Genomic DNA, 12040 nt, shown 5'->3' with positions numbered 1-12040 from the left:
TCATTTACTGACAGTTACTTATATCACTTTAAGATCAGATTCTGCAGGTAAAATTACAATAATAAGGTGACTTGACTTGGACTTGACTTGACCTACTACAGGACTTGACTTGACTTGACATAGCCTGTGACTTGACTTGACTTGACTTGCCCAAGGAAAATAATTAGATCAACGTAAAACCATATAGCAGGAGTGACTGGGGCACCGAGACGCAGCCTCTAAATAACACATTATCTGCCACGAAACATTTCGCCAATATTTTGTTATCGTACGCTAGTGCTATTCCCCGTTGAGTCCAGAGTTACCTGTTATCATCATCCAGGGTCTGTAGATTGACCTACAGACCCTGGATGATATCTTCTGACCTGGAAGATGTCATCTCTGAGCGGTGCATGCACCCGCAATGGTCGGCTTGTTTACCTGTAATTTGCTACTGCTAGTTTTTTGAAACATGGCTGAATATTTTTCCAATGATGATTTTTCTGAGGCTGTGGACAAACCATAGCAGTAGCAAATTACAGGTAAACAAGCCGACCGTTGCGGGTGCGTGCGCCGCTCAGAGATAACAGGTAACTCCAGACTCAACAAGTTGGACAAGTTTCACGGCAGATAATGCGTTACTTAGAGGCTGCGTCTCGGTGCCGTGTCACTCCTATATGGATTTACATTGATCTAATTATTTCCTAAACTTGTGCAAATGACAAAAGTTATTTGGGTGAGTAAACGGCCGTATTTTGATGCTAGAAATAAGGCGCAGGTTGTAAAAAACAGTAGTTCCTCCTTAAGGTTAAGATTGACACTTTACACTGAGTAGGTTTTGTAATTAAGGTATTCTTAATTCATCTTTAGAACCTTGAGTGAGGTGAAATAAACTTAAATCTAAAACATTTACGTTGTTCTGTTTGGTATTATGATGAGAACGTTTTCATGTTGCCATGCAGGTATGTTTGCAATAGACAGCCACAATCACACGCCCAGCTGAGATCAGGGTGTCACAGGCAGCTACTACAAAAAACTAAAAGGGAACAGAAAACCCAACCTGTCACATTATTATAGGCACTTCTATTTTAGCTCTGTGTCAAGTGAACAGGAGCCGTCACAACACATCAGTCCCATCAGGCAGAAGGTAGGTTGTTTTGCAGTTCACAAACTATTATGTAGCCATGAGAAGTCAATACATTCCCACACTAATTAAATATCTCTTTACCAGGTTCTAAAAAAGAGCAATGGATTCAAATGGGACCATGGACAATAACACTGACTATGACAATGACTATGACGATGAAGTCTGTGAAAAAGGCGAAGTGGTCAAATTTGGATCCATTGCCATTCCAGCTTTCCTCTCCATCGTGATCACACTGAGCCTGACAGGAAACATCCTCGTCCTTGTAATCTTGGCTTTGTATGAAAACCTTAAATCTCTCACCAACATTTTCATCCTCAACCTGGCCATCTCTGACCTCGTCTTCACCAGCGGTCTCCCCTTCTGGGCCATTTACCACGTCGAAGGATGGTTGTTTTCTGAGATGCTGTGCAAAGTTGTGACTTTTGTCTTTTTCGCCGGGTTTTACAGCAGCATCATCTTCCTGACCATCATGACCGTCTACAGGTATCTTGCCGTGGTCCACCCTTTCTCTGACCTCAGCTCGCAAAGACTCAACATCGGAATTTTTGTGTCCGTTTTCACATGGATAATCAGCATTGGAGCTGCCATGCCCTCACTGCTCTACAGCACTGTCACCACAATCCACCACAAAGAAAAGTTCTCTGTAGGCTGTGAATACAGTCATACAGTGTGGAAAACAGTAGCCATATCGCAACAGAATGTTTTCTTCTTGGTTGCTTTTGTGGTCATGGCTTTCTGCTACATTCGAATACTGAAGAGAATCACCAAAACAAGATCCCACACAAAGAACAGAGCGGTCAAGTTAGTCTTCTGTATCGTGGCTGTGTTCTTCATTGGCTGGGTGCCATATAATGTGGCCATTTTTTTGAGCATTTTGGCTGACAATTTGTTTCCACCATTTGAGACATGTGAAGCAAGTACCAAACTTGACTATGTACTCTATGTGTGCCGTCTCATTGCTTTCTCCCACTGCTGCTTGAATCCTGTCTTTTATGCATTTGTTGGAGTGAAGTTTAGGAGCCATTTAAAGTCACTGCTGCATCGAGTGTTCAAACAGCAAAGTCGAATTGAGGAACAGCCGGTCAGAATGCAAAATCTGGTTTCACAAGGATCAATGTACTAGCTGCTCAGTCCAAAAACGTATCTGTCAACATGTTACTGTTTGTAGAAAGATGCACACAGTGTTCAAGTTGATATTCAATCCATTGCTCTTTAAACTGTGTGTGTGCAGCTGTGCCAAACCTTTGTCATTTGCTTGGGACATATGACTTGAATTGTTAAATTATCTTACAGTAGCATTTTCTATAAAAATATTTTTTGATTAGTACCAGTGGGTGAGTAGATACTTTAACGTATATCTTCACAGTACCGGATTGGATGTTTAATATCTTCTCTTTTTTTCTGTATATTTCATTCAGTGTGTCACTATGGAAATGTTAAATATAGTTTTAGATATGTCAGAATCATGCAGTGGGTTTGTCCACAACTCTTTTGTTGTAATCCCTGTCAGTATGCTCTGAAGTTTAAACGTGGTCTATTAGTGTAAAACTGAATTCCATGTCAAACATACTTAGCTTACATTTTTTATTTCCTTTATATGACGTGCCCTTTGTGCAGTAAATAAAAATACAAATGAAGTAACTCACGACATTTTTTTTATTATTATTTCATTATTTTTATTATTTTATTAACATCTGTTCAAACATTCAGGTTTTACCATAAACCTGGACACACCCTTTGCCCAGAAACTTCCCTCTACGATTATAGTGACTTTTATTTACCTCACAGCAGGAAGGTTCCGGGTTCGATTCCAGGCGGACTGTGAACTTTCTGTGTGGAGTTTGCATGTTCTGTGTAATCTGTGCAATATTTCTATAAAATATATAATCTGATTCTGTTTCACAATTTATCTTTTATAGCTAATCTTTTTGCTCTTTCTACTTTTTATTCTGCATTTTCTGTAATCTGTTGTGAACTGCAATTTCCCCATTGCGGGACTAATAAAGGTTTTTCTTATTCTTATTCTTATTCTTATTCTCCCTCTGTCTACGTGGGTTCTTTCCTGGTGTCCCCCGCGACCCTTGTCCTGACAAGCGCCTACAGAAGATGAATGAATGAATGAATGAATGTCTAGAACAGATCACACTGATAGAGTCAGCAATTATAGACTGGAACCATATTTAGATTTGACAACAAAACCAAGTGCAAAACATTAATATAAAGTTAATAGTTTAGATTAAATCCCAAGGGAAGAAGTAAAAGTCATTATTCTCTGTGTGATTATGCATTGCTGTTGTCATATTTGATTTGAGGTATGGAGCTGTTTTTGAACTGTGGACTTATAATAATAATAATAATAATAATAATAATACATTTTATTTATAAGCGCCTTTCAAGACTCACAAGGACACTGTACAGTGACTAGTGAGTTCCAGAGTTCCAGAGCAAACTGAAGGCTCTGCTCTGCTGAGGGCACAGAGAGGTGGATAGAGGAGGAGGATCTGAGGGAGCGGGAGGGGGTGACAATATGGAGGAGACCTGAGAGATAAGGAGGGGCGAGGTTATGAATGGCCTTGAAGGTGTGGAGATTTTGACTGGGAGCCAGTGGAGATGCTGAAGCACGGGGGTAATGTGGTGAAATGAAGGTTTTGGTTGATGATGCGAGCGACTGAATTCTGGACCATTTGAAGCTTATGGAGGGATTTGTGAGGGAGGCCGAAAAGGAGAGAGTTGCAGTAGTCAATGCGGGAGGTGACAAGGCTGTGAACAAGGATGGAAGTGGTATGGGGGCTGAGGGAGGGGCGGAGACAATTTATATTGCGTAAGTGGAAATATGCAGACCGGGTAACGTTATTGATGTGAGATTGAAATGATAATGAGCTGTCAAGGATGACACCCTATTAACCTGGGGGGAGGTGGAAACTAAGGAACTGTCGATTGTGAGGGAAAAACTGTCAGCTTTGGAAAGTGGGGATTTGGAGTTCTGTTTTGTCACTGTTTAGTTTTAGAAAGTGTGAGGGGAACCAGGATTTTATTTCGGATAAACAGATGATGAGGGAGGAGGGAGGTAGGGTGGAAGTTGGTTTGGTGGATAGGTAGAGCTGGGTGTCATCCGCGAAGCAGTGGAAGTGAATATTAAATGTGCAGAAGATATTACCAAGGGGGAGGAGGTAAGTGATGAAGAGGAGGGGCCCCAGGACAGAGCCCTGGGGCACACCTGAAGTAACGCGGGAGGGCTGGGATCTGAAGGACTTGAGTTGAATGAACTGGGTACGGCCTGAGAGATAGGAGTGAAACCAGTCTAGGGGGGTGTCTTCTGTACAAATAGATATTTATTTGTTTATTGGCGAGTAATTTGACTGAGTTACATTTTCCTGGCATGGTAACATTATGACCACTGACAGGAGAAGTAAAAGACATTGACCATCTTGAGACAATGCAATGTTCTGCTGGGAAACTTTTGGACCTGGCATTCATGTGGATGCTACTGAGACATGTACCACCCACCTAGACCAGACCAGGCACCCACACCCCATAGCAATGACACTCCTTGATGTGCAGCAGCCATCCCCAGCAGGATGCAGCCTGACACAGGCAAACACACAAAAACGCTTTAGGAACAACTCAAAAAATGTGAAGAACAGCACAAGGTGTTGACCTGGCCTCCAACTTCACTAGATCCCAAACTGATCAAGTGTCTGTGGGATGATCCACAGAGGACCCTCCCCTCAACCCATAGGACCCAAAGGCCCCCACTGTTACCAGACACCATGGGACACCCTCAGAAGGCCTATGTCCATTATCTGATGAGTCACAACTGTTTTGGAGGCACAACGACACGTTATTAGGAAGGTGGTCATAATGTTATGCCTGTTTGGTGTATATCACTTTGTGTCCTGATGATCTCTGAACTGACTGTAGTACAATGTCACATTATATAAAGTGCCAACTCCCAGGGTCTGTTGTAGTCCTTAAATGTGTCTTGGGCTGTTTGAACAACTTAAAACCATATAGCCCCTCGTGAATCAGTAATCAGGATCCGCTTCGTGAACCGGATTCAAATAAGGAATCAACACACTTTTGGTAACCCACACTGCAGCTGTGCATGTGGGTGGGGTCAGCCAGCCCTCTCCAGCAGTCCTTCCTCCTATTTTGTAGGACTGCTCTCTGGCACACACCTTTCTTCTAAGACGTTCATGAGGTCTCTTCTAGTTTCCTAAAGCAAGCAACTTTTTTTAATGGTATCAGCTGTGGCACTTTCACCATACAGTTTTTTTTAAGGTAAGGTATTCTGTCTTTTCATTTGTTACTCTTTGTCAGTCTAGGTTTACTTTGCCAAGGAGGTTTTAAATCAGTCTCTAAAGTTTGAATTTGAATAACAAATTGAAAATGTACATTTTATGTAACATTTATTTAACAACATCTTTATCTGGGGCCTAAATTATTCATTCATTCATCTTCTGTAACTGCTTGTCCTGTGAAGGGTTGCAGTGTTGCTGGAGCCTATCCCAGCTGTCATCGGGCGAGAGGTGGGGTACATAAATTTGTATTCATTCCTTTGTTCACATACAATGGTTCTGTATGTGTGTTTGTATCTATATATAGACAAGTGGTACTTGAAGGCATCATCTGGCTATCAGCATGACGCTTGTTTCACAGATGTGGATGTGCATCTTGGTTGGCCTGAACATCATCACAAACGTGTATGGGTATTCAGATGGCATATTCCCATCTGCGTGTGAATCCATGTTGCCACGTCATGAGAATAGTGCGGGGACTCTTTATACTCCTCAGACCACTGTATGCCCATTTATGGTTGATTACATACCAGTCAGTAATCCCAGGGATCCTGTTACAGGTACAGATTATTATTTTTTTTGTTCCACAAAAACAGTCATTGCAGTTGTCATCAGCAGTATATATTTTCATTGTTACCAATCTTCAAATAATTTTCCAGTTCACCTCAGGACAAAGGACGGCACACAATTTCGAGGATTTATGTTGGAGGCTCGACAGACAAGTGCGGGAGACAGTGGGCATCCAGTTGGAACATTTAACATACTTGAAGCTGATAAATCTCGACTCCTGACATGCGGTAATGTAAGTAATCATTAGATTACATGTAACTGGTCAAACTGTTTTTCCAACGTCAATTTCAAGTAACACATTTAAATGAACTGAAGTATAAATAAATATGTACTGTACGGGCTATTGCTTGGTTTTTGTCGGTCTTCTCAGAGTATGGCTGTAACTCATAAAAACAATGAACGAAAGGATCAAGTCAGTGTTAACTGGACTGCCCCAGGAGCAGAGTTTTCAACAGACCTCATCTTAAGGTTAGTTTTAAAATATCTTCACACTTCAGCTTATCTCCAAAAGACAAGAGCAAAAAGGGCCGGACTATAAAATATTACAATACTGAGGATTTTCATCAACATGGGTTCCTGTCTAATGTGTTTCAGAGCCACATTTGTTCAGAGTTATTCAGTGTTCTGGGAACATGTGGGAACTTTAAGTCTACCAACAACTACTACAATGCCGAGTACGACAACAAGTACTAAAGAGGCAAGTACGACAACAAGTACTGCAGAGGCAAGCAGTACAACAACTACTCCAAAGCCAAGTACGACAACAAGTACTACAGAGGCAAGCAGTACAACAACTACTACAAAGCCAAGTACGACAAGAAGTACTACAGAGGCAAGTAGTACAACAACTACTCCAAAGCCAAGTACGACAACAAGTACTACAGAGGCAAGCAGTACAACAACTACTACAAAACCAAGTACGACAAGAAGTACTACAGAGGCAAGCAGTACAACAACTACTACAAAGCCAAGTACGACAAGAAGTACTACAGAGGCAAGCAGTACAACAACTACTACAAAGCCAAGTACCACAACAAGTACTACAGAGGCAAGTACGACAACAACTACTACAAAGCCAAGTACAACAACAAGTACTACAGAGGCAAGCAGTACAACAACTACTACAAAGCCAAGTACAACAACAAGTACTACAGAGGCAAGTACGACAACAACTACTACAAAGCCAAGTACAACAACAAGTACTACAGAGGCAAGCAGTACAACAACTACTCCAAAGCCAAGTACGACAACAAGTACTACAGAGGCAAGCCGTACAACAACTATTACAATGCCAAGTATGACAACAACGACTATAGAGGCAAGCAGTTCAACAACTACTACAAAGCCAAGTACCACAACAAGTACTACAGAGGCAAGCAGTACAACAACTACTACAAAGCCAAGTACAATTACGACAACAACTACTACAATGCCAAGTACGACAACAACTCCTACAATGACCCGTTTGTCTGTTCCTACACTCACTACAAAAGCTCAGGTAAGGAGGGACACAAATGTGGATTTGATTTTCTGAAATTATGCAGAATATGATCCATAAATAAATTGACTTTGGCAGTTTTATTCACACACCTGCTCATTGTTCTTCTGCAGTGTCTTCAGCAAATAGGTACTGCGCTGATGTGTGTGGACTGTGTTTTGACTGTAGTGAAACTGGTCTGCAGCGCTGTGAGTATGACCTCATGTCGTCCAATAAATGCTGTGCAGTCCTACTCACAAAATGCTATGAGAATATTAACTACTCTCTAATTGTATCTCTCCTTAGAAAGTGATTAACTTATTCATAGTCTCCTCTGGCAGCGGCTGTAATTCTCATCATCTAACTGTGGTAAGAAATCAGTTGTTATCCATTTGTTGCCGTAGTAACAGTTTCTCGATCTCCTTGTCCTGCATGCCTGCATTGTTTCCTGTGAATTCCTTGTGTGCAGTACTTTGAACAATAAAAGACCACAGTGTAATAACAGAATTTAAATATACACATTGGGAAAAAAAATGGGTTTGACTTAATAAAATTCCAAAGCATCTTTAATAAGAGATTTTATGTAGCTGCGGTTAAGAGTAGTTATTGGCATTTTCTGATTATTTTTTCTTTTTTTTGGGGAAACATTTAATGTATGTAATTTTATTTAAATTTTATACAACCTCATCTAGGAGGTCTTAAATCAGCTTAGATTGTGTTGAAGGAAAAAACAATCCAAGTCTTAGTTCCAAGTTTGCTGAAGTGGTGGAGGTTTATTGGAGTTCCAGGTCATGGTGAGCCTACCGACACAGAGTGGATCTGAGACCAGAGACTGACCCTGAATGCAGGGCCAGAGCACAGATATACCCTGTCCCTGGGTGCGGTTGCAGACAGTTCCTGATTAGATTGTATAGTGGATGTATATTGGTCAGCCAAGGGCAACTTTACACAGGAGGGTGAACTCAGTAGGGGGCAGGGGTGGCTCCCAGACAAGGTCAAAACAAAAGGACAAAAGGACAAAGGAGTGACACTCAGGTAGTATGATCAAGGCTCTGATCAGCAGGGGAGAGGAGATGGGGAGGGTAGACAAAGGAGTATGATCAGGAAACCTGATCGGCAGGGGAGCAGAGACAGGAGAGATCAACATATGGTTGGAATTGCCTCAGACGTGTCAATTCCAATGTCCCTTCAAAGTTTACTTCTTCAATTGCTAAATGCCATGTTTAATGAGATGGGATTAAATGTGTTTTATTTCTTTTATAGGTGTCAAGGATACTGATTATTCTTAGTGTTGCAGCTGAAATATCGTCTGCGTTATTTTTTTGGTTGGGGAAAATCTACAAAGTAGTAAGTAATGATGTATACTTGACTCTACATTTCTAAATTGTTTAAAGGTTAATGTGTGTCTGTTTGTGTCTGTTTAGGTCCCTATTCTTGTGACGGTGGTGTTGGGGATTAATGTGATAGAGCTGATAATCCCGTTTTTGCCGTGCGGACCCAGCCATGAACTGTAAGTGCAAATCCACTTCCTGTACCTAAACACTTTGTTTGACCTTTATTTCAACACTGTCTGTTCATCTTTTGCTCTATTCAAGAAAGGTGATTAGTGTCCTCACTGTCCAAGTGTGTACTGCGATCCAAGCCATTCTCTCAGGTAAGGAAATGCATCTGATTCCATACCTTAGTGCATTAAAAATCAAAGGTCTAAAATGTCTATTGCTATTGCTAAACTATTGCTTGAAAACAACACAGAATATTGACAGCGTCCACTGCCACTTCAGATACTTCCCACTGTCTGTCTGTCTATCATTTCATGTCCACATGTGTTTTACACACAGTTGCCGTCGTCATTGTTGCTGTCGTGGAGCTTGGTGACGCCGGAGTGATCCAGGAAGATTCATGGCTGGTGAAAGTGATGTATGCTTTCGCAGCGTGGATTTCCCTGTTTGTTATTTTGGTTTTCGCATTCAGCACTTGCAAAAAAGCAATACGGTGCAAAACAGGTGAAGGACATGAGCCATATTACTCTCTAAATATAATAAAAATGTTCATGAACTACAGCGAGGATTCTCATACCTAATAAAGTGATTTCTGTTGCAGAGAGGTCACAAGAGATGGAGCAGAACTGCAAAAAGGTGAGAGCCTGTCCACATAATGACACAACATAATTTGTGAACGTTTTGTATGGCCTTGACAACTCTGTGGGCCACAACAAACCTTGCAGTGATAATGAAAGCTGATGTCTGTTTTTCACCTCGAGAAGAACGTCCATGAAGCCAGTGTGACTGCCGTTTCTGTCTCAGTCATCATCGCTGGAACCATTTGTTTAGCTGCAGCTGTCATGGCTGGCTTGTTTGTGTGTCAGAAAAATTAGGTTCGTGCATGAAGGCCCATGAAGATATGCTATGCTCTACATCTTACTTACCCCAGGTGTGTAGCTACTCTGCTTTCTGTCATACAAACAGAGGTCCTCTTGGACACAATCCATGAGCGAGACCTCACACCATCTTTCAAGAAGGGCATGGCTGACTGGAAAGCTTTTGTTGGCAAATGAAGCCGTTTCCATTCGTATTCGTAATTTAGCAAATGTAGCCCAATGTTAAGGTAGCAATAATACGAATTTTGTTAATGTGTTTCGAAGCATTTGATACAATTAAATGTGGCGACATCTGCTGGATAATATTATACATAGCATTCGCATGAAACGAAGGGTCGTGACAGAGAAAGTTGTGTTTGCTTAACAATAAAGGATCTACAGTATGTGCATCTCGAAATGCTTGATTCTTTTTTCTTTTATATTAAGTAATATACTTGTATGAGTTTGACATCATATAATACTGTATGTTTTAAATATATGCTTTTATAAAATTGATAGAAATACAAAAATATATTTACCAAATAAGTGAAATGCTTGTGCATCTTGGGATGTTGATGACAGTAGTTGTACAAAATGCTCGTGAAACTGGTTAGGGGATTTGGGTGGTTCAGAGATTTTTATTTTAAAACAAGATAATTTCAGCTTCATTTGGGGAGTCACGTGATCTTTCAACTGATGAAGCAATCGAAATGGAAACATCGAAACATCTTGTCGTGAGACATCTGCTTTGAATGCTCGACACTGTTTCGAGCGTAGACCTGCTTCGAGCATAACATCTCTCCATTGGTCAGAGAGTCATGTTAATGTTAACCCAAGTCTCTTAATTTGGATGTTGCATTAAGCACTTTTTAAGTGTATTGAGGGGACTGATGTCAGATGATCATGTCTGACTGTAATCCACGTGTTACATATATATGGTATGGTATGCTATGTTTTTTTTAAAAAAAAAATTATTATTATTCTATTACAGTCCCATACATACTGTGAGCCAGGGGTGGAGCTGCAATTTTAAAAGTGTGTGTGTGTGTGTGTGTGTGGGTGGGGGGGGGGGGGGGGGTGGGGGGGGGGGGGGGGTGGGGGGGGGGGGGTCTAGGGGTAGCACATGAGCACTGCAACCACCTTTGGCCCCTGTTTCAGTCTCCAAAACTAATGCAATGCAATAGATTTTCATCATGAGGATATGCAAATACAGTTTTTTACAATCACTTTGCTACTATTTTCAGAACCTTGATGTCATTTTTCACAACTCTAGACACAAAACTCAAGGTTTCATTATGGTACTACATGTACAGTACAGTAAATACATCTCTGTAAAAGTACTGCAGTAGTAGAGAGAATACTACAGACACAGTGGAATCATTGAACAAAGTTTGTAATACAGTATATTGATGCAAAACACTAGATAGAGATAGATAGATAGATAGATAGATAGATAGATAGATACTTGTAGTAGTATATATAGTATATATATTTATACCATGGTCTGGGTGAATACTCGATTCTGATTGGCTGGAGGGTGTGGGTTAAGTAAGGGATAATGCCCGACGAGGTGTCCATTAACAGAAATTAATCCCACACCCTCCAGCCAATCAGAATCGAGTATTCACCCAGACCATGGTATAAAAAGTGATAATGTACACCTAGGAAAGACGTTCCGTCAAATTGCCTGATGACAGTTACTAAATTATTGCGCTGGCTCAAACGCTAGATGGTAACCATGGCAACGGAGACTCAACGTTATTTCACAGTTTATTCATCGCAAAACAGACAAAACATGAGTGATTTTATCATTTCTTTTAACTTATTTGGTGAGTTTGACAACTTTGAAGACTGGAATGCAGCAGAAGGAAAAGACAGAAGAGAATATGAAAAGAAAAAGGGGAAGCGACACAAGGAGGTGACACCGGAGGAATTGAACGAATTAGAGGATGACAAGGACGAGATAAACACAAAGAAAACGATTTAGGAAACTATCTGTGAACTTTGATTCTTTGAAACAAAATTTCGCATCATTCTCTGGACACACACAAGTAGCACTGGCCTTCTGAAATGATACTTCGTATCACATAACGTAAGGTTAAGCCATCATCTCACTTCCCATCACTGATCAACTGCTGCGGTCGGGTCGCTATGGCCAACGCCTGCATACGGGAGATATTAAATAGTGCGCTCGACTTGTAAAAATAAAAAAA

The 12040-nt window shown here is 40.9% G+C and overlaps 1 protein-coding gene across 1 annotated transcript; it reads left to right on the top strand.

The window, feature by feature from the left end:
• The first annotated feature begins 177 nt into the window (after nucleotides 1–177).
• On the top strand, nucleotides 178–3099 carry xcr1a.1 (chemokine (C motif) receptor 1a, duplicate 1). The gene is made up of 2 exons (XM_084548054.1): nucleotides 178–1126; nucleotides 1211–3099. The coding sequence occupies exon 2, from the start codon at nucleotides 1227–1229 to the stop codon at nucleotides 2247–2249; it is 1023 nt and encodes a 340-aa protein (XP_084404180.1). The 5' UTR covers nucleotides 178–1126; nucleotides 1211–1226; the 3' UTR covers nucleotides 2250–3099.
• The last annotated feature ends 8941 nt before the right edge of the window (nucleotides 3100–12040 follow it).

Source organism: Chelon labrosus (assembly GCF_963514085.1).
Source record: "Chelon labrosus genome assembly, chromosome: 7".
NCBI lineage: Eukaryota > Metazoa > Chordata > Actinopteri > Mugiliformes > Mugilidae > Chelon > Chelon labrosus.
The sequence above is the reverse complement of the archived record's forward strand: the minus strand, read 5'-3'. Positions and strand labels throughout refer to the sequence as shown.